At 34.2% G+C, this 23,281-nt stretch overlaps 1 protein-coding gene across 1 annotated transcript in view; it reads right to left on the bottom strand.

Moving 5' to 3' along the window:
• SLCO4C1 (solute carrier organic anion transporter family member 4C1) overlaps positions 1 to 23,281 on the bottom strand; it is a 68,556-nt gene that overhangs the window by 20,263 nt on the left and 25,012 nt on the right. Inside the window, exons 4-9 of the mRNA XM_050793124.1 lie at positions 16,083 to 16,179; positions 13,976 to 14,097; positions 12,344 to 12,450; positions 9,860 to 10,004; positions 9,020 to 9,215; positions 1,524 to 1,674 (exon numbers count right to left, since the gene is read on the bottom strand). Coding sequence (XP_050649081.1) covers positions 1,524 to 1,674; positions 9,020 to 9,215; positions 9,860 to 10,004; positions 12,344 to 12,450; positions 13,976 to 14,097; positions 16,083 to 16,179 — 818 coding nt within the window. The remainder of the gene's footprint in view (positions 1 to 1,523; positions 1,675 to 9,019; positions 9,216 to 9,859; positions 10,005 to 12,343; positions 12,451 to 13,975; positions 14,098 to 16,082; positions 16,180 to 23,281) is intronic.

Below are 23,281 nucleotides of genomic sequence, written 5' to 3'. Positions count from 1 at the left end.
AACTTTACAACTCTCATTCACCTGCAATATAGCAGTTAGTCAAGGTCAGATTTTGTAGTTTGGGTCACTGGTGTGAAATATAAGATTAAAACTGTATTGCTGTGAACAAATGTATATGGGTGTTTATTAAAAGTATTATAAATGTATATTGCCTATCTGAAATATTTCATAAGAACAAAATATTGTGAATCAATTGATTATTTCACAGACTGATTGGACATAAAAAAGTCAGGACAAATAGAAAATTTGCAAGTCAAAATCATTTTCTCTTCCCAAAAAATTCTAGAAGACAACTTGCTGTGTAAGACAGTAATTATCTTAGCATTTGGTGAAAAATATAAATATTAAATTAACCATATCAAAATAACCAAAACTATTTTAAGTATGCTCTGGGTATTAGATTTTCTGTGTTGTTTCCCTGTGCAGTATGGTATTTGTGTCTATATATATTTACTTACGTAACTAAAACCCTTCCTAATAACTCCTTGTCATAATCCGCTTCTAATCAAAGTTAGCCAATAGCGTTTATTGGTTATATATACAGAAAAAAATTCAAATATTCAAAATTGTCATATAACTCTTACATGTCTTATTCATTGTTTTTGTTTATACCACAGTATATATTTCCCTCAGATCCTTTTAAAGTTATCACATTATCTACTAATGCATAATATACTGTGTACTACTCATAACCTGAATATTATTTATTTCCAAGGCTCTTAAGTTTAGCTAAGTTTAGAAATATTTAGTTTCTAAGATATAGTACAATAAAATTGCATTGAGTTCTTTTAAACTATTTAACCATACAAAAAAGAAATAACATCCAGGCACATTGATTAGTATTCAGATCCAGAATTAAATATGAATTTGTATTTAAAAATAAATTGATTTGAATACTTTAAATGTATTCATGGTACATCAAATAAATACTAAGTTTCTATTATATAAACTGTACCTAGTGAAAATAGGAAAACTCTCTTGCCGTCAAAGATCTTAAAGTATATTTAAGGAAAAATAAAATTGACCCTTGAACAACACAGGTTTGAACTGCACTGGTCCACTTATATGCGGATTTTTTTTTCAGTCAAACATGGATCAAAAATACGTATTCGCAGGATGCAAAACCCATATATACTGAGGCACTGACTTAAAGCAAGTTCTTCAAGGCCATCGGCGGGACTTAAGTATGGCATATTTGGGTATATGCAGGGGTCCTGGAACCCATCCCCCATGTATTCTGAGGGATGACCATAAAACAATTTGAAAAGGTAAAAGATATTTCACAACTGCAACAAAGTGATATTGCTAAAATGTTTGTAACTTCCAAATTGATTTTTCAACAATAACTGCAAGAGGCATGAAGGAACAAGAATCCATTTCAGTTGGAGACATCATGGGCTGCTTAATGGAGGCAGTGGAGCAGGGAGGCAAGAATAGGCATTGCATAACCCCATTAGCGAAGTCAAGATAGAAACCCACAAACACATTGCCTCACTAAGGGAAAAGTAGGAGACATAAGCTACCTTTGGTTTCCTGTGTGAGACTGTGTTTGAACAGCCTGCAAAGCAGGGAGAAAAATATTGGACTCCATCTCCACAGACAGGATAATAATATGATCGCAAACAGTTACAATTGGCATTACAAGGGGCTATCAAGCTTCCCAATTCTCCAGTCCTGTAAATAAGAAATGAAAGAAGGGTAAATGATCTATGTCATAACTTTTAACTAACAGTTTCGAAGCACTGTTATATCTTACCATTAGAACATTTATTCACTCACTCAACACATAATTACTAAACAAATAAGAAGTCTTCCTTTGCACATAAAGTTTAACTTCTTGTCAGAGAGAGGCAATAAAAACAATAGTCATATAGTATAGTATCTGTCAGTAATTAAAAATATAAGGCAGAATAAGTGAAGAAAACAAGAATTTCTCATCTGGCACCAGATAATTCTCTTGTGGGGTTGGTTCTGTGGACTGTAGAATGTTTAGCAGCATCCATGACCTCCACCAGATACCAGTAGCACTCTCCTTCATTACAGCAACCAAAATATCTCCATACAGTGCCAAATACCTCCAGGATGCAGACAATATTTCAAACTTGGAAGGATGAACAAAATCATGCTGTTGAACATAATCATCTCATCAGTGGGAAAACTGAGGTCCAGGGAGATTAAGTTACTTTTCTTCCCTTACCAAATATAATTTTCCCAGTCTCCAGGATCAGTGTCATTTCAAGCTGCCTCTTACAGAAAATATCTTCCCTAATATAAAGGGTTACACTAATCAAAAATGCATCCCTCATACCTCATTTGTTTATTTATTCTTTCAAACAACATATATTGAGCAACTGCTAGGCCCTATGCTAGGTAACAGGAATACAAAGTAGAATAAGACAGTCTCTGTCCTCAAGGATTTCACAGTTTAGAGGTAGAAAGGGACATAGATAATTATTTACTAATATGCTAAGTGTGGTTACAGATATCTGCAAAGTGCATTTTAGAAGCACCAAGGAAGGACATCTATCACAAGCCACAGTTTGGAGAAAAGGGGCTGGAGGAGCTACTGCCTGAGATGCAATTTAAAGAATGAGTAAGAGGTTGGTGCAGTGGCTCACACCTGTAATCCCAGCACTTTGGGATGCCAAAGCGGGTGGATCACTTGAGGTCAGGAATTCCAGACCAGCCTGGCCAACATGGTGAAACCTTGTCTCTACTAAAAATACAAAAATTAGCTGGGCATGGTGGCAGGCACTTGTAGTCCCAGTTCTCAGAAGGCTGAGGCAGGGGAATCTCTTGAACCCACGAGGCAGAGGTTTCAGTAAGCCAAGATCATGCCACTGCACTCCAGCCTGGGCAACAGAGTGAGACTCCAAAAAAAATAAAAAATATATAAAGAAAGAGTACAAGTAAGCCAGTCAAATGGGGAAGGTGAAACGTATTTCAGAAAAAGCTGGTACAAAGGCATAGAGTAGAGAAACAGCATCCTCTGTGGAGAAATATGAATGTTGGCTGAGGCACAGAGTGATAGGAAATGTAGCTGGAGAGGAGTAAAGGACCAGTTTAATTGAGAACCACATGGGCCTGACAAAAGGTAATCATTAAGGTAGTTTTAGACTGGAAAGTGACACTGTCAAAAGTTCATTTTAAAGAAATAATTCTAGGAGTTGTACAGAGTATGAATTTGAAGAAAGGGGACCAGTTACAATACCCTAGGCAGTAGGTGATGACAATATAAAGGAGAACTAAGATAGAACATAAGATGATAGGAAGCAGATTAAAGAAAACTTTTGGATGTAGAATCAGTAAGATTAGGTGATGGATTGGTTGAAGATGACTCTTCCTGTTAAAAATGGAAGAGGCTACTCAAGAGGGTTAGGCAGAAAGATCACGTGAGCCCAGGAGTTTGAGACTGCAATGCGTTACGACTGTGCTGCACTCTAGCCTGGGCAACACAGTGAGATCCCATCTCTAAATAAAAAAAGAATGCAAGAGTCAAAGGTGACTCATAATATCTAACTTGATGTTGATGTTTAGGTATAGGAGAACAAGTTTTGGAGAAAAGATGATGAGTATGGTATTGTACCTATTGAGATTAAGAGTATCTCAAATTTAGTGAAGAAATCTTGAATGGAGCTAAATTTCTTAATAACCATTTGGACATAGATGTAGCTGAAACCACGAGCATTTATAAGATCAGTCATATAGTGTGTGGAATGAGGAGAGTACTGAGGTCTTGGGAGTCCACTTATTTAATAAACACACAATGAACACCAATTATGTGCTAGACTACTCAAAGTGGTAGCATTATATTTAAAAGAAAGAAGGAGCTAGAGCTAGAACTAAAAATGACAGACAGAGGGAGAGAGAGAAATAGATGGAAGGAAGGGAATGAGGGAGTGAAGAAGAAAAGGAGACAGAGGGAGGGAGAGGGAAGAAGGAAGGGAGAAAACAGAGAAGGAAGGGAGAGAGGGGGAAAGAAGGAAGGGAAGAAGGGAGGAAGGGAAGGGAAAGAGAAAAGGAAAGGGAAAGAAGGAAAGGGGAAGGGAAGAAGGGAGGGAGGAAAAGAAGGAAACCACTGCCCCCATGAAGGAACTTTCTTGCATCAGGGGTCAAACACAGTAAATGAGTGATTTCTGGAAATATTAGAAGATAATCGACACTATGTTGGAAAATGATGACATACAAAGTAGGTGGAGAACAAGAAAGTCATGAAGAAAACAGATTAAAGAGAAAAAAAAAATGACTAAATCAGTAGAGAGTCTGAAGGAAAGAGTGATCAAGATAGTAATCTCCACTCTGCCTGCAGTCTCATCTTACTGAAATCTATTCCACAGGATGCTGCCAGATTTATCTTTATCAAGTATGATGATATCAAGGGTTGGTCACGTTCACAAAAACAATCACGAGTGTCTGCTCACAGAGCTCAAAACACAGATGCAGAAATAAGATAATCAGAGAAAAACCATTGCTGCAACTTTAGAAATAGCCTTTACACAGCAACTTTTAAAGTTCCCAATAGATAATTCTCATATTATTGATAAATAATTACTGAGATCATACAAAGTATAAGACAGCATGATGCAAATTATAGTAGAAACAAAGAAGTCTAGCTTAGATTCCTTAATATCAAGGGTTGGTCACACTTGTCTACATATTTTACAAAGGTTTACTTCTTGAGGTAACTAGAAAACTATTAGAAAAACAGCGGATGCTTGTGAAGTTTATTAAATTTTCTTAGTGTATACATATTATTTTAAAAATATAAAAATATCCTATTTTGAAATGTTTACTAGTTTTTAAGATATAATAAAATAAGCGTGCATATATACATTTGTCACAAGTAGAATTCAAACATTAGTTTCTTAAATACAAAGTATTATTCTATAATTACGTCTCCATAACAGGCTAAAATTTCCCTAAAACCATTGCAAAATATTAATATGCCTCTTAAAGATGCTATTTCATATAATCAGTAAAATTCTAGCTAAAGGCCAGATACAGAAAAAAATACTGTGTGTATACACTATGGTATTTCTATATTCTATGAGGTTTTTAAGTATTAAGTAAAACACAAATCATCATTACCACCCCTGATCACCAAAATAAGACTCAAAGTTCCTATAGATTGTCAAGGCAACAAAACAGCAGTGGGAAACAGTGGGAAAATAAACAGTATTCATGCAATCGAATTTAGTATTGTGCCCAATTGAAGATTTAATAATAAATTACTTTAAAATATTATTGAAAAATATCCTGACCATTATCTCAAGCAAATTAACACAGGCACAAAAAACCAAATACCACATGCTCTCACTTAAAAGTGGGAGCTAATCACTGAGTACTTACGGAATAAAGATGGCAACAATAGACACTGCAGACTACAAGAGGGAGAAGAGAAGAAGTGGGGCAAGGGTTGAAAAACTATTAGCCAGGCGCAGTGGCTCACACCTGTAATCCCAGCACTTTGGGAGGCCGAGACGGGTGGATCACCTGAGGTCAGGAGTTCAAGATCAGCCTGGTCAACATGGTGAAACCCTTTCTCTACTAAAAATACAAAATTTAGGTGGGTGTGATGGCACACCTGTAATCCCAGCTACTCGGGAGGCTGAGGCAGGAGAATCGCTTGAACCCAGGAGGCAGAGGTTGCAGCGAGCTGAGATCATGCCACTACACTCTAGCCTGGCTGACCAAAGGAGACTCTATCTCACAAAAAAAAAAAAAAAAAAAAAAGGAAAGAAAAAAAAATTAACTATTGGGTACTATGCTTGGTACCCGGGTAACAGAATCAATTGTACCCCAAACCTCAGCATCATATAATATATGCAGGTAACAAATCTGCACATGTACCCCCTGAATCTAAAAGTTGAAATTTTATATATATATATATATCCCCTGATCTTACATTTTTTGGATATGCTGTTATATTAAACAGGAGCTTTCAAAGAATATATCAATGAACCTAATTCATTAATTCATAGATGCAAAACCTATTTTTACTCATCTGTGCTTACCATGGTAAAGGTCAAAGATTCTTTGCATCCCTCTACTAGAAACCCTGCATCCTCAGAACCTCTTCTGTCTCTCACTCCCTGAAAAGGTATTTCCTGAGCTTCTTAGTCTGTTCTTTCCATAGATAGGCTTACCTAGCTTTACTTCACTTTGTTTTATTGCACTTGGCAAATCTTGTGTTTTGTACAAATTGAAGGTTAGTGGCAATGTAGTGATAGTGATAGTATTCAGTAAGTCTATCAAGTGCAATTTTTCCCAGAGTGCACGTTCATTTTATGTCTATTTCATATTTTGGTAACCTTGCAAAATTTCAAATTTTTTCATTATCATTTCTGTTATGGTGATCAGTGATTTCTGATGTTACTAAAATAATTGTTTTGGGACACCGTGAACCATGCCCCTTTAAGAAGTAAAATTTAATCAATAAATGATGTGTGTGTTCTGACTGCTCATTATTGTCTTATTTTAAGAAGTTGCCACAACTACCCCAACCTTTGGCAACCACCACCCTGGTCAGTCAGCAGCCATCAACACTGAGGCAAGACTCTCTACCAGCAAAAAAAATTACAACTTGCTGAAGGCTCAGATGATTGTCAGTACATTTCAGCAATAAATAATTTTTTAATTGAGGTATGTACATTGGACATTTCTTTTGTAGACATAAAGTTATTGCATATGTAATAGACTACAGTATAGAGTAAATATAACCTTTATAAGCACTGGAAAACCAAAATATCCATTTGAGTTGTTTATTGCAATATATGCTTTATTTTGGTGGTCTGGAACCAAACCCACATATCCTCAACATATGCCTGTACCTTTTCTGCTACACATGTTTCTTAGATGAGACTAGTTTGACTGACTAGTTTGTAATATACACATTTTAATACTCAGGGTACAGAAGCTAAAACTAAGAATTTGGGGCGATGAGAAAAATATGATCTGAAATGTCACACCTACTTGGTGACATTAAATTGTGTCCCTATTTCTATCTATATACATACACATACATAAATGTGAGTAAAAACACATACATTTAGTGACATTTATGTGTGTGTATGTGTATATTTACTTTCAGTTTTTCTCATCACTAAGAAATGTGTATGTGTATTAAACACTATGTACCAGATCTTAATATATCTTAATGGCCAACTCCTACACGAACCTCAGAATTACCCCATCACACATGCCTTCCTTTCTGATTACATGAAGGACAGCACACCTGGTAGTAACTATCATTTAATGTAGACAATATTAAATGGATTCACATGTACTTTGTTACTCAAGGTGATAAAACTATGTGTTAAACTATCCAGAACTTCCTCTTTTTTTTTTCCTAAAAGGAACATACAGAAAAAGTTTAGTGGGATAAGTTTGCGTGAAGTTTACAGGGGTGAAAGTCAGGTCTCCGCAACTTAACCTCTACCTACCTTTCAACATTCCAAAACATATTTATACTATCTCTAGACATTTAATCTAAGTTCCATTCAACTTGGTCTCTGAAACTAGCCTTCACACTTAATAGCATTTATAACTTTGGTTTAGCACATTCCCTCTCCCTTTCTCTCTTCTCAAATCTTTATTTCTCAAAATTCTTTGTATCCTTGAAGGATTTTTAAACCCCATTTCACTATTATGCTATGAAGCCCTTCCAGATTCTAATCAAATAAAATTGAAAAGCTCACCTTCTTTTCAATTCCATAGCAATTTGTTTATCCCCCATTATCTAATTGACTATTCATTCACTGTTTTCTTCCGCAATCTCTCCTTTAGAACAGGGATTTTGCCATGAAGGTCTGCCAGAGGAAGCATTCAACAAACATCGAATAAATGTAATGGAGCTTGGCCAGGCGTGGTGGCTCACACCTGTAATCCCAGTACTTTGGGTGGCCGAGCCGGGCGGATCACTTGAGGTCAGAAGTTTGAGACCAACCTGGCCAACAGGGTGAAACCCTGTCTCTACTAAAAATACAAAAATTAGCTGGTCATGGTGGCATACGCCTGTAGTCCCAGCTACTCCAGAGGCTGAGACGAGAATTGTTTGAATCCGGGAGGCGGATGTTGCAGGGAACTAAGATTGTGCCACTGCACTCCAGCCTGGGTGACACAGCAAGACTCTGTCTCAAAAAAAAAAAAAAAAAAATGTAATGGAGCTTAACTAAATATTGCTTTAGAATGCTCAGCATTAATGTAAAAGAATCACAGATATATTAGCAGCAACTACAGGTCATGGTAATTGTCATTGGCAAACTTTTCCGAAGTAGATTATATTTATATCATCTGTAGGTCATATTACACAAAATTATGGAGTCCTTGACCTAACGTACCACCTTCCTTGACAGCCTCAAACACATGTAATGGAACAAAGCAGCACTGTGAGGTATAAAATGTACTGCTGTGCAATATCCTCTTGCCTGACCACTTACTTAGGGCTTAAAATTTCAAAGGAAAACAAAGAAATATAAATGGTCAAATCAGTTATAGCTAGAAGCATGTCTACAGGTGAGAACAAGTTATTTATTTATCTACAATAAACAAACTTTTAAGTAGATACAATAATGATTAGTATTAGCTAGGACTAGCTTTATTCTAATTTCTCTTCTTGTCTATTTGCAACCAACCTAATAAGGTAATTTTTATCATAGGGAGTTATTTGTATTTTTAAAAATTTGAATCAATAAAAACATATAATGTGAAATTCTCCCTAGGATATGAATCGCTTAGAGGCAAAAATCCTACTGTATTAATCTTTGTATCCCTGAGGAAGTATAGTGCCCAGTATATGAAAGTTGCTCCTTAAATTTTCTTTGTATAAATATCCCCAACTTTTAAGAAGACATCAATTATCTAAACTAAAAACAAAACCACATGTTCTTACATAGGAAAAAAGGCCTTCCAAATTTTTAAAACGCCAATTTCTCACCATTTTATTTAAGAAAACATATGCTTGGAAATGCTTAGTCTATTATTCTGGTATTAATATCAAAAAGCACTGAGATGTATTTACCCATTATACGATTCGGATACACCAGCAAACGGCTCATTTTCACAATTAGCATAAATAAATACAAAACTCAGCGTAAATGCAACTCCAGATGTAAACAATGCAAACTTCATTGTGTTTTTACATGTCATTTTGAATTTTGAAACAAGGAAGCCACCTAAAATTTGACCGAGAGCAGCTCCAGGAATTAAAACAGCCCCTAATAAGAAAGAAGAATGGGGATTGTGAGAAATCATACACATATACTCACTCATACTGACAACTGAAAAACATCAAAAACAAATGCCAATATGGTTTTAACTTATATTTATTCACCTGATATAGAAATATGTGTACAAATGACTTAACAGGTCCACTAAGTAGGGAATTAGTCAAATTAATGTATTGAACATTAAGAATTAAGATTAATACATATTCTCTTTAGCCATTTTAGCTTTTGTCTTTCTCTAGTTTATACAATAGACTGCCTAATGTCAGAAAATCAGAACTTTGTACCAAAATTAAGTTTAAATGTCTTTTTTTTTTTTTTTTTAGACAGGGTCTCATTCTGTCACCCAGGCTGGAGGACAACAGTGCAATCTCGGCTCACTGCAGCCTCCACCTCCCAGATTCAAGTGATTCTCCCACCTCAGCCTCCAAAGGAGCTGGGACTACAGGCACATGCCACTACACTCGGCTAATTTTTATGTTTTTTGGTAGAGGCAGGGTTTCACCATGTTGGCCAGGCTGGTTTCAGTTTAAATTTCAAGGAGGGGCTATCTCAAATTATACATTATCCTAATAAAAATTTAATATGGCAAAGTGAAATTTTTAGATTAAGTTAAAATAAAGAAAATGTTTTACCTCCAAGAGTAGCTGCAAAGCTGGATGTCAATCCGAATTGATTTTCTATAAATTTAGGTAAAAATGTAGCAAATCCAGTAGTAATTAAGGCTTCTGAAGAAGTTGATAGAACTAAACACATAAAGACAGCATTCTTCATCAAATTCTAAAGAAAAAATACAGTTCCTCAAATGAATAGCTATGATTATACTGCAAAGTATAGGGTTAGAAGGTTAGCATGATGAAATAATAAAATTTTACAATCGTCTGTAAAATTTCAGCATTTCCTCCAAAACAAAAATGTAGCTAGGGATAATTAATAGATTTACATATACATGATAAGAAAATTTATATGTGGAATACCTAGAAAATTGATAGATGATTCCTCAATATGGTGGTTATGCTTTTATTGCATTCCAAGGGCCACGGAAAGAAAGTAAAAGCCTTCTTGGAAAAGTTCTCTTCCCAAGTGTTACTGTAAATCTACACACTACAAATCTACCACCTATTTGGTATTTTATTGTGTTTGAATTCCTATGTCCAGTAAAGAAAGAGTTTGAGACTATGAGCACAGATGAGAATAGTCTGTAAGTATCAAATTCATAGTATTGTTCCATGATTAGACTCAGCAATTAAAAACTTTAGAAACACAGTTAAGCAACTTTAGATAGGTGTCTATATGGCTAGACCTCTCAGAATCTTATTTATTGACAGAGGGGAGTATGGAGGTTAATTGTGTTAATATATTTAACCACGAAATGAAAACCAAATTATAGTTCTCAAATATTAAATGTCAAAAAATTTTTCATAAAACGAAGCAAAACACAAACACACACACACACACAGAATCACAAAGGAGCAAGATGGCAGCTTTAGAAGTCAGAGCCACATAGACCGATAAAGGAAGGAAAACGTACCTAAAAACATGCAATAATTTAAAATAATTCATAATAATAATAAATAGCGGTATTTTAAAAAATTGCCTTCAGATTGAAAACAATCAATTCTTGAGAAGAATTAATGAGAAAAGACATATACTTCAGAATAACTAAGTAAATTTCCTGTAATCAAAGATAAATGAAAAAACTTACCAACATACAGATGAAAAGAATAAGCCAGAATCACACTAACATAAAACTTCTCAAATACAACACAATTAAGTAGAGAAGAGCAAGCAATATTCACAGGCTACAGAGATTAAAAAGGAATAATCTAAAAGTATTCACCTAGTAAAATACATTATTCAAACATTCAAGGATATCTAGGTGGTATCCTATCTAAGGAAAACCAACAAGAAAATGTCGAATTCATAGAGATTGAAATCAGAATAGAGATCACTAAGCAGGAGGACACAAGGATTAAAAAAAAGTAATGGTCAGTAATGACTCTAGATGATAATGTAAATTAAAATGTATAAGATAAATTAAACAGGGATAATGAAATAGAACTACTGTAAGAGAAAATATTAGTAGTTGTAATTAAAGCATGAACAATATCAGCAAAACACAAGAATGTGCATGTATGGTGTGGAGAAGTAAAAACATTCTAAGGCTTTTATTTGACAAGAAACAAAAAACAATGAAAAGCAAACAATTTCACATCTTGAAAAGGTAATTATAAAGTCCTTTATGAATAAAACTTTAATAACACTAAATAGAATACTTTTCTGCTGAGTACAACTGAATGGACCATAACATTTTTGTTCTTTCTCCTCAAATTCAAACCAAGTTACCACTAACGACTTCTTTCACAAAAGAAAAATATTGGTTCAGAATTCTCAAATACATTTACAATTCAGTGACAAGTGACTAATCAATTTCATAAGGAAAATGTCATGGAATAATGGGCTGCTAGCGTTAACAAGGAACCACTGAATGTGATATTGCCAATAAGACAATTCATGCTCTTTCAACCATTCTACCCTAGAATAGTTTTCATTTACTCAAAGGACAATAAAACTGAATCCAAAGAGTTGTTTATAAGAGCTCCAATTGTAGTAAACAAGCAAACAAAATTGTACTCTGAAAAGATGGCGTGCGTGTGTGTATGTGTGGGTATGTGTTGGTGTGTGTGGGTTTATGTGCATGTTTATATGTATTTATATATATAATGTACTATACATAATATATAATATACTATACATATATATAAAATGTATAGTATATAATATACATAATATATGTATATTAATATCCATAATATATAGTATATAATAAATATTATATATTATATATTATGTATAGTACATATAATATACATTATATTTATATATAACTATATATAATTATTATATATAAAATATATAATATATATTATATATATAATATATATATATAATATATATTATATATTTATACACCTGTTATATATAATATATATTATACACATATTATACATACTATATATAATATACACACACATCTATACATATGTACATGTGAGTTGTGTGTGTGTATACATATGTGTGTATGAGACAGAGAGAGACAGAGAAGAGTTTTATTTTACCTTTAGAGCAGCTGGAAAATCTTTAATAGTTTTCCCAAATTTCGCATCTGCATTACCATTACTCTGATGAGCCTGGGAAGTTTTTCCAGCTTGAATTTCTGCTGTACCTAAAAAGAAAAAAAAAGTAGTAATTAAACTTGCTCTATCACTTTATTCTTCATATAAAAATGTGCTTACTTTCTAATTGACACATACTTCCGCTAGTATATAAATTCTATAAGAGGCTAGTTGTTCTGTTAAGAAAATTGTTCAAATATCTATGTCTGTAATCAGGATGCCCCAAGAACCAGTATTCATTAGTACTAGCTAAGGAAGTTCCAACTAGTCTAAACATTCAAATGAGACAATTTTGCTCCAATCACATATCTATGCTTTTCATTTAAAATCTCTTAACATTTTTTCTTCCTTTCAAATGGTTCTCTTTTTGATCCTTTACATATTAAAGTACTTTTGTGGCTTTTTTCCTCTGCTCTATTAATCCTAACATGCTCGACAAATGAAATATTTACCATCTTATTACCATGTCCTTTTGATTTTTAATAATGGTACTGCCAACAAATTTGAGAAAACAGTTAACATATGGAACTATAAATGAATGGCTCAGGGTAGAAAGAAATTAATGAGTCTATCTACTCCCAGTCTGTCAGATTTTCTCTTGCCCATTTCCAAAAGTTAATCATCTATCCTGCTGAAAATAGCAAAGTAAACTACTAAATACCTCCAACCTAAAGAAAAATACTTCTACAGATATGTTTTTTAACTACATGATTATACAGAAACAAGAGCTCATAGAGAAAAATGAATATTACTTCTAATTAACCTTTTCTTTTGGTATAGAATGTTTAATATTCAAGCTGGGAGTGGTGGCTCACGCCTGTAATCCCAGCACTTTGAGAGGCTGAGGCAGACAGATCACCTGAGGTCAGGAGTTCGAGACTAGCCTGACCAACATGGCAAAACCCCATCTCTAATAAAAATACAAAAATTAGCCGAGTGTGGTGGCACATGCCTGTAGTGCTAGCTACTTGGGAGGCTAAGTTAGGAGAATTGCTTGAATTCGTGAGGCAGAGGGTGCAGTGAGCGGAGATCGCACCACTGCGCTCCAGTCTGGGCAACAGAGGGAGACTCTGTCTCAAAAAAAAAAAGAAAGAAAAGAATGTTTAATATTCACATACAGTAAAAAAATTAAAAAAGTACACTACAGGATGACTTCAGTGATAATTAAAAAAAAATAAGTACTTGCACTTTTAACTACAAATAATTGATATGAATGATTTAAGACAGACTGAAATTAATGACTAACTGAATACAAACTAATAGATTAAAAGATACTGTACCTTGTATACACATAAAGCAGAATTCCAAATAAAACATAAGAAACAAATTTATTAAGTACTAAAGAAGTAAATATTCATAGTTCTATCATTAATTGGAAATTGAAAGAAAAACCATGAATATTGATTGTTACCCAATAATTTCTAGAATGAAGAATATTCAAAATTTACATAGGCAGACAGTTGAGATTCTATAAAACAAACAGGGTGAATCTACAGTTCTTATTAATCATATAGAAAAGAACAACTGGCCTACAATTAAAATAAACCTCTCTGGTTTTAAAGAAAGCATGCTTACCTGGTAAATGTTTTGGAAAGCAAGAAAAAGGTATTATTAAAGACCAAGCAAAGATCCATGATAGAAGAAATCCAATCCACCAAGCTCCCAACCATCGTGGATCATCCTCAGTGACATCAGTGCTATACAATAGAAAAACAAGAGGTAAAAGTCAACTCTACCTTATTAATTAAAACTCAGTTAAGATAATTATATACTTTATACTTCAAGTGCATATAGTAGAATACGATTATAATATCCAACAGTTTAATGGTGCCATTGCAAAGAATCAGAAAACAGGTAGCAGACATAATTGAGAGTTATGAGAATAATGGTTTACAAAATGTTTAACAATGGCAAATATGACATGAAAGTTTAAAATATCTAATAGTAAATATGACAAATATTTGAAAAGATACATAGAATTTCTCAACATTCTTTTAACTTTGGCTAAATTTTCTTCTCTACTGTATTAAATATATATCACAGCAGGCCGGGCGCGGTGGCTCAAGCCTGTAATCCCAGCACTTTGGGAGGCCGAGACGGGCGGATCACGAGGTCAGGAGATCAAGACCATCCTGGCTAACACAGTGAAACCCCGTCTCTACTAAAAAATACAAAAAAAAAACTAGCCGGGTGAGGTGGCGGGCGCCTGTAGTCCCAGCTACACAGGAGGCTGAGGCAGGAGAATGGCGTAAACCCGGGAGGTGGAGCTTGCAGTGAGCTGAGATCCGGCCACTACACTCCAGCCCGGGCGACAGAGTGGGACTCCGTCTCAAAAAAAAAAAAAAAAAATAAATAAATAAATAAATATATATATATCACAGCAAATCACTGATCTGTGTTAAAAGCCCATAGAGTGTGCTTCAATTAGAGCACTTCTTTAATGTAAAATTATTCTTAAAGTGACTATTTGTCTATTTATTTCCTTGAAACAGGGTCTCAGTCTATCACCCAGGCTGGAGTGCAATTGCATGATCATAGTTCACTGCAGCCTCGAACTCCTGGGCTCAAACGATTCTCCCATCTTAGCTTCCCAAGTAGCTGGGACTACAGGCACAAGTCACTCCTGGCCTCAAGTGATCTTTATACTTTGACCTCCCAAAGTGCTAGGATTACAGATATAAGTCACCGTGCCCAGCCAGGGATCTCGTATTTTAATACACTTTGACCCTTTCCAAAAATACACTACTCCTACAACTCACGTAATTTTCCACTGAAATTAAAGTGTCCTTTCTTAAATCTCGGGGTCACTACTTCAAGAGTTCTTCTGCATGCCTTTTTACAGTCTGTGAAAGAGTAACCTAGGACTAACAGTTTAGAGAACAAATCACATACCTATGACCCTATTTTTGTATTCACTGCTCATGGTCATGTAGAGGATTGTGCAGTTATAATTCCCAGTGGCAAAATGAAAAAACATATGACCTCAGCAAAGGCACAAATTTCTCTAACCAGGAAATAGAGAAGGTAACTAACTCAGTGTTGGATTTTGGTCAAAGAGATCTATTTTAATTCATGTCTTAGACACTTACCAACCTGTGCGTATCAACTACTTTGTTGAATACTTGAGATTATTAAATAAGATAGCATGTAAAATAAGTTAACACACAAAACATATGGTGTCTGGTGTACAGTATAGGACAAATAAATATTATCTATTACTATCCTTCATTGTCATCATTGTTAAAATGGCATAATTGTGATCTCTGTGACATTATCAGAGTTATTCTGGAACATTTTCTGAGAATCATAGACTCTTGAGACTCTTCAGACTATCTAGTCCCAACTAAATCCACGGAAAATATTGCTAATTTTTATTGAATTCTTATTTTTGAACAATGCATGGGGTCCTACATATGTATTTTTAAAAATTTCACCAGATGACTTTATTAAATGTCATTATTTATGAAAATATGTTATTATAATAAAAGATGGTATAGCATTAACCCAAAAGGTAATGCAGCCAAATTAGATATTATATAAGAATCTTTTGTATTCAATTTTTTTTTCCTGAATAATTCTTCATGCTATACTGAGGGAAGTACTGTGAAAATGTTTTGTCTATGATATTGGCATAATTAAAATAAAATGACTTTAAATAAAAGAAAACTAGATACTGCCTTGCCTTTCTCCCACAGCAGCATCAATGTACATGGTTAGCAGTTGTCCTCCCAATACATAGCCAATAGCAGGGCCTAAGATTGACATAGCATAACCAGTTCCTAGAAGAAGAACAGAGACATTGAATACAGTCATATGCACAACTTCACTTTGCCTATCTAACAGTGAAAACAAATGTCTTACTATAGAAAAATCTAAACAATTAAACATACCAAAATCACACATATTTTCATTAAAACAATAACATTTGAATAGACAGTCAAGGAGTCTAAAACATGTAATTCAATGTAAAAGCTATTTGTAGTAATAATTAGAACAAAACCAAAAATTATAAATCCATGGAAAGTGTTGTTAACTGGCAGTAGAGGTAGTATATCTACTATTTATCCTTTACTGATAGTGATCATAGTTACTGTTTACAATATCACGGAAGAAAATAATGCGAGCAACGTGAAACAAGAAGCCTTTTCTACTCTGTGCAACTCAAAAAGAATTTTATATTTTGCACTACAGCAGCTGACTTCAAATCTGGATCTGCTGAGAAGTCTACTTCTTAAAAGTAAGTCATTAAACTTCTTAAAAGTAAGTCATTAAACTTCTTCCTCTTAGGGACTCTCCCTATTTTTACTTGCAGTGGAATTAAATTGAGCTTATTTCTATCTGTGAGACATTTAAAATGTTGCCATATATAACTCTGAATTTTCATAAAACAAAACTTATTTGACCACTCATGTCTTTTTATTGTTGTTGTTGCTGTTTATTTAAGCTCGCAAGTATTTTGGGGAGTTAGTTGAATATAGTTTCATTTTTTTTTCCTTTTTTTAGTTGACACATAACCATTGTACACATTTAGAGGATACATGGTTATGGGTCAATACATCTATACAATGTGTAATGATCAAATCAGATTAATTAGCACACACATCACCTCATACATTTAAGATTTGTTTGTGTTGGGAACATTTAACATCCCCTCTTCTAGCTTTTTGAACATATACAATGAGTAATGGTTAGCTATATTCAATCTACAGTGCTATATAGAACACCAGAATTTATTTCTCCTAACTGTAGTTTTCTATCCATTAACAAATCTCTCTATATCCTCCCCTTCCCATATCTTCCCCAATCTTTAATAACCATAATTCTGTTCCTGAATTCTAGGAGCTGGTATTTTTTCTTTTTAGCTCTCACACATCAGTGAGAACACGTAGTATTTACTTTTTGTGCCTGACTTGTTTCATTTAACAGGATGTCCTCTAGGCTCACCCACATTACCATGAACGACAGGATTTTTTTTTTTTTTTTTTTTAAATGGCTGAATAGTATCCTGTTGTATCCTTGTTTCATTTAACAGGATGTCCTCTAGGCTCACCCACGTTACTATGAAGGACAGGATTTTTTTTTTTTTTCATGGCTGAATAGTATCCTGTTGTATGTACATTTCACGTTTTCTTTATCTATGCATCTGTTGACGAATGTTTAGCTTGATTCCATCTCTTAGCTATTGTGAGAAGTGCTACAATAAGCATGAGGACACAACTATCTCTTCAATACACTGATTTCCTTTCCCTTGGATAAATACCCAATAGTAGCATTACTGGATCATATGGTAATTATACTTTCCGTTTTTGAGAAATGTCTATACTATTTTCCATAATGGCTGTACTAATTTACATTCCCACCAACATTCTATTAAAAAGTTCTCTTTTCTCTGCATCTTCACCAGCATTTGACATTTTGTCTTTGTGATAATAGCCATTCTAATTGAAGTGAGATAATATGTCATTGTGGCTTTGATTTGCATTTCCCTGATAATTGATGTTGAGCAGTTTTTCATATACTTGGTGGTCATCTGTATATCTTATTTTGAAAAATGGCTATATAGATTCTTCGCTTATTTTTAATTAGATTATTTCGACTTTTTGCTGTTGAGTTGTTAAAGCTCTTTATATATTCTAGACATTAGTCCTCTGTTGGAGGAACAGTCTGCAAATAATTCCTCCTGTTTTATAGGTTGTCTCTACAATCTGATGATTGTTTCGTGTGCTGTGCAGCAACTTTTTAGCTTGATATAGTCCCATTTGTCTAATTTTGTTTTTGTTGCCTATGCTTTTGCAGTCTTGGCCATATAATCTTTCCCAGGACCAAGGTAATAAAGTGTTTCCCCTGTGTTTTCCTCCAGCAATTTTATAGCTTTGAGTATTACATTTAAGTGTCTAATCCATTTTGAGTTAATTTTTGTATATGGTGTGAGATAGGGGTCTAGTTGTATTCTTCTGCATATCAATATCCAGTTATTACAGCACCTTTTATTAAAGAGTCCCCAGTGTATATCCTTGGTATCTTTAGCAAAAATTAGTTGGTCATTTCTGAGTTCTCTATTGTGTTCCATTGGTCAATGTGTCTGGTTTGATATCAACACCATTCTTTTTTGATTACTAAAGCTTTGTTGTATAATTTGAAATCAGATAGTGTGATGTTTTCAGTTTTGTTCTTTGTGCTCAGGATTGTTTTGGCATCTTTTCCAGTTCCATATAAATTTGAGGACTGCTTTTCCATGTCTGAAAAGTGACATTGGAATTTTGATAGGGATTGCATTGAATCTGTAAATTGCTTTGGGTAGTATAGTCAGTCATTTTAACAATATTAACTCTTTGAATCCATGAGCATGGGATGCCTTTCCATTTTTATTCTGTCTTCAGTTTCTGTCATTAGTGTTTTGTAGTTTTCCTTTATAGATTCTCACCTCCTGGGTTAAATTTATTCCTATGTATTTCTTTGTAACCATTATACATGATATTACTTTCTCGATATCTTTTTCAGCTAGTTCATCAAAGGTGTAAAGAAACATTACTGATTTTTTAATATGATTTTTTACCCTGAAACATCACTGAATTTATTTAGTAGTTCTAAGAGTTTTATGGTGAAGTCTTTAGATGTTTTTATATAAGATTATGTTATCTGTGGAGACAGACAATTTGGCTTCCTCTTCTCCAATTTGGATGTCCCTTATTTCTTTCTCTTGCCTAAGTGCTCTGAATAGGACTTCCAGTACCATGTTGAATAAGAATGATGAAAATGGGCCTTCAGCCAGGCCTGGTGTCTCACACCTGTAATCCCAGCACTTTGGGAGGCCGAGGCAGGTGGATTACCTGAGGTCAAGAATTCAAGACCAGTCTGGCCAACATGGTGAAACCCCGGCCTCTACTAAAAATACAAAAATTAGCGGGGCATGATGTGGGCACCTGTAATCCCAGCTACTTGGGAGGCTGAAGCAGGAGAATTGCTTAAACCCGGGAGGCAGAGGTTGCAGTGAGCAGAGATCGCACCACTGCACTTCAGCCTGGGCGACAAGAATGAGACTCCATCTCAAAAAAAAAAAAAAAAAAAGAAAAGAAAAGAAAAGAAAAAAGAAAGTGGGCTTTCTTGTGTTTCAGTTCTAAGAAAGGCTTTCAGCTTTTTCTCATTCAGTATAATGTTAGCTGTGGGTTTGCCATACATGGCCTTTATCGTGTTGATGTATGTTCCTTTTATACCTAATTTCTTAGGAGTTTTTATCATGAAGGGATGTTGAGTTTTATGAAATACATTTCTACATCTATTGAGAAGATCATGTGATATTTGTCCTTCTATCTGTTTATGTGATGTATCACATTCATTGATTTCCATATGACGAACTAATTCTTGCATCACTGAGATCAATTCCACTTGATCATGGTATATCATTTATTGATGTGCTATTAAATTCAGCCAACTATAATTTTGTTGAGGATTTTTGTATCTATGTTCATTCGGGATATTGGCTTGTAGCTCCTCTTTACATTCTGTTTTTCTCTGGTTTTGGCATCAGGGTAATACTGGTCTCAGAACAAGTTAGGAAGAATTCTCTCCTCTTCAACTATTTGGAATAGTTTGAAAAGAACTGGTACTAAGTTCTTCTTTACAAGTTTTATAGAATTCAGCAGTGAAGCCATCCAGCCCTGGGCTTTTGTTTCATGAGAGACTTTTTATTATTGATTCAATCTCATTACATGTTATTTGTCTGACCAAGTTTTCTATTTCCTCCTGGTTCAATCTTGGTAGGTTTTATGTGCCTGGGAATGTATCCATTTTCTATAGGTTTTTCAATTTGTTGGATATATTTGTTCGTAAGACTAATAATCCTTTGTTTTTCTGTGGTATCAGCTGTGATGCCTTCTATTTTGTTTCTGATTTCACTTAGGTCTTCTCTCTTTTTTTTAGTCTACTAAATGGCTTTATTTTATCTTTTCCAAAAACCAATTTTCATTTCATTGATCTTCTGTAGTTTTTTTCTTTTTTTTTTTTTTTTTTTTTTTACTCTTGTTTAGTTCTGAGATAGTCTTTATTACTTCTTCCCTTCTACTAATTTTGGGTTTGTTTGTTCATGCTTTTCCATTTTCTTAAGGTACATCATTAGGCGGTTTATTTGAAATCTATTTTTACGATGTAGGTGTTTCTTGGTATAAAATTCCCTGTTAGCATTGCTTTTGCGGTACCTCATAAGATTTGGTTTATTGTATTTCTATTTTCATGTAATTCCTTCTTAATTTCTTCATTGGCATATTGGTTGCTCAGGAGCATGATGTTTAATTTTCATGTATTTGTACAGTTCCAAAAGTTGCTCATTATTAATTTCTAGTTTTATTTCACTCTAGTCTGATAATATACCTAATATATTATTAATATTTTAAAGTTTATTGAGACTTATTTTGTGGTTTCATATGGTCTATCCTAGAGAATGTTCCATGTGCTGAAGAGAACATGTATCCTGTAGCTGCTGAATAAAATGTTCTGTAAATACCTGTTAGGTCAATTTGGTCTATACTGAAGTTTAAGTCCAGTACTATTTGCTGATTTTCTGCCTAGATAATCTTTCCAGTGCTGGAAGTGGAGTATTAAAGTTTCCAACTGCTATTATATTGGGGTCCATTTCTTTAACTCTAATAATATTTGATTTATATACATGTATGCTCTAGTGTTGGGTGTGTATTCGATTATAACTGCTGTATCTTCTTGGTGAATTTATTTTTGTATTCTTGGTGTATTCATAAGAGTAAAACGATATTCTTTGCCCCTTGTACTTTTTGACTTACACTCTTTTGTCTAATTTAAGTATAGCTACTTCTACACACTTTTGGTTTACAATTACACTAAATATATTGTTTATCCCTTCACTTGCAGTCTAAGTGTATCTTTACAGTTGAAATGAGTTTCTTCTAGGCAGCACATGGTTAGATATACTTTCTTAATCCATTCAGCCTATCTATATTTTTAATTAGGGAATTTAAACTATTTACATTCAAGGTTGTTATCATTGATAGGTGAGGACTTCGTCACTTTGTTAATTGTTTTCTGATTGTTTTATACATCTTTTGTCCATTTCTTCCTCTCTTGTTCATCTTAGCATTTTGGCAGTTTTCTGTAGTGATAACATTTGATTCCCTTCTTTTTCTTGAGTATCTGCTTTGCACTAAGTTTTATACTTTCACTTGTGTTCAGGGTGGTAATTATTGTCCTTTTGCTTCCAGATGTAGGACTCCCTTAAGCATTTTTTATAGGGCTGGTCTAGTGATGATGCACTCCGTCAGTTTTTGCTTGCCTGGGAAAGACTTTATTTCACCTTTATTTCTGAAGAATAGCTTTGCTGGATGTAGTATTCCTGACTGACAGCTGTGTCCCCCCTCTGACCCCCAGACCCCTGCCTTTGAGCATTCTTAAATATATCATCCAATTCTTTCCTGACCTGTAAGGTTTTTGCTGAGAAATCTTTCTGATGGGAATTACTCCATAGGTGATTTGATGCTCTTCTCTTATTATTTTTAGAATTATCTTTGATTTTTGCTGGTTTGAATATAATATACCTTGAAGAGGACCCTTTTGGGTTGAATCTATTTGGGAATCACTGAGTTTCCTGTATCTGGATGTCTAATTTCTCACCCACAACTTGGGATGTTTTCAGCATTATATCATTATATGGATTTTCTATACCTTTTCACATTTCTTCTCCTTCTGAAATTCCTAAAATTCAAATATTTGTTTACTTAATAGTGCCCATATGGCACATAAGCTTTCTTTATTTTTTTTCATATTGTTTGCTGTTTTGTTTGACTGGGTTATTTCAAAAGACCTCTCTTCTAGGTCAGAAATTCTTTGTTTGATCTAGTCTATTGTTAAACCTCTCAAATATAATTTTTCATTCAACTACACTTGTAATTTCATTCATTTAACTCATCAGTTGCATGATTTATATTTGATTATTTTTAATGATATCTATCTCTCTTGAATTTCTCATTCAGATCATAAGTTGTTTCCTTGATTTCCTTATATTGTTTATCTGAGTTTCCTTGATATCATACTGAGTTTCTTTAAGACCATTAGCTCAAATTCCTTTTTAGGCATTTCATAGATTTTTATTTTCTTTTGGTTCTGTTACTGTATAATTATTGTATTTCTTTCAAGGTGCCATGTTTCCTTGATTTTTCATGTTTTTGTTTTTGCTTATTACTATATTGATGTCTGCACAGCTGGAGCAACAGTAACTCTTGCAATTTTAATGAGTAGTTTTCATAAGATAAGACATATTCCTATAGATATATCTATGGTGTTGGTTGGGTAGGTACCCTTTGGGTTTGATTCTGGGTGGGTGCGGCAGTGTAGTCTCCATTTGAATCCTCTGGCTGTAATCAAGGCCAATGGTATCTGTGAGTTCCTCAGTAGCTTAGGCTGCACTGAACATACTATCTTACTAACCCTATGGCAATGAATCTCCTATGTTAGATTAACAGACTGATAAAGAGAAAACTCATATGCAAATAAAGTACTCAATAATTAGATGTAGGGCTGTGCATTGTCTAGTTAGTTTTACCTTTCAGGAACATAAGAGAAGGAATTTAAGAGAAACTTATGCTACCAGGAATTAGATCACAAAGGAGAAACAATGGTTTGTTTTGTGGACTGTATGTCAATATAGGATGTAATAAATCACACAGAATGGCAGAGCTCAATCTCAACACCTTGCAGACATCTGCCTCTATGTCAATTCAAGCAATCTAGAGAGAATGCTGCTTAAATGGCTCTTCTTATCCTGCAAAGCTGGCCTGCCAATACCAAGAAATACAGCAGAGGATCAACAAAAATGATGACAATTTGTATTCACTGACATTATATGGCAGAAAATAAAAG

Source organism: Macaca thibetana, chromosome 6 (genome assembly GCF_024542745.1).
Source record: "Macaca thibetana thibetana isolate TM-01 chromosome 6, ASM2454274v1, whole genome shotgun sequence".
Taxonomy (NCBI): domain Eukaryota; kingdom Metazoa; phylum Chordata; class Mammalia; order Primates; family Cercopithecidae; genus Macaca; species Macaca thibetana.
Note: the sequence above shows the minus strand (reverse complement) of the source record. Positions and strands in the feature narration are given on the sequence as shown.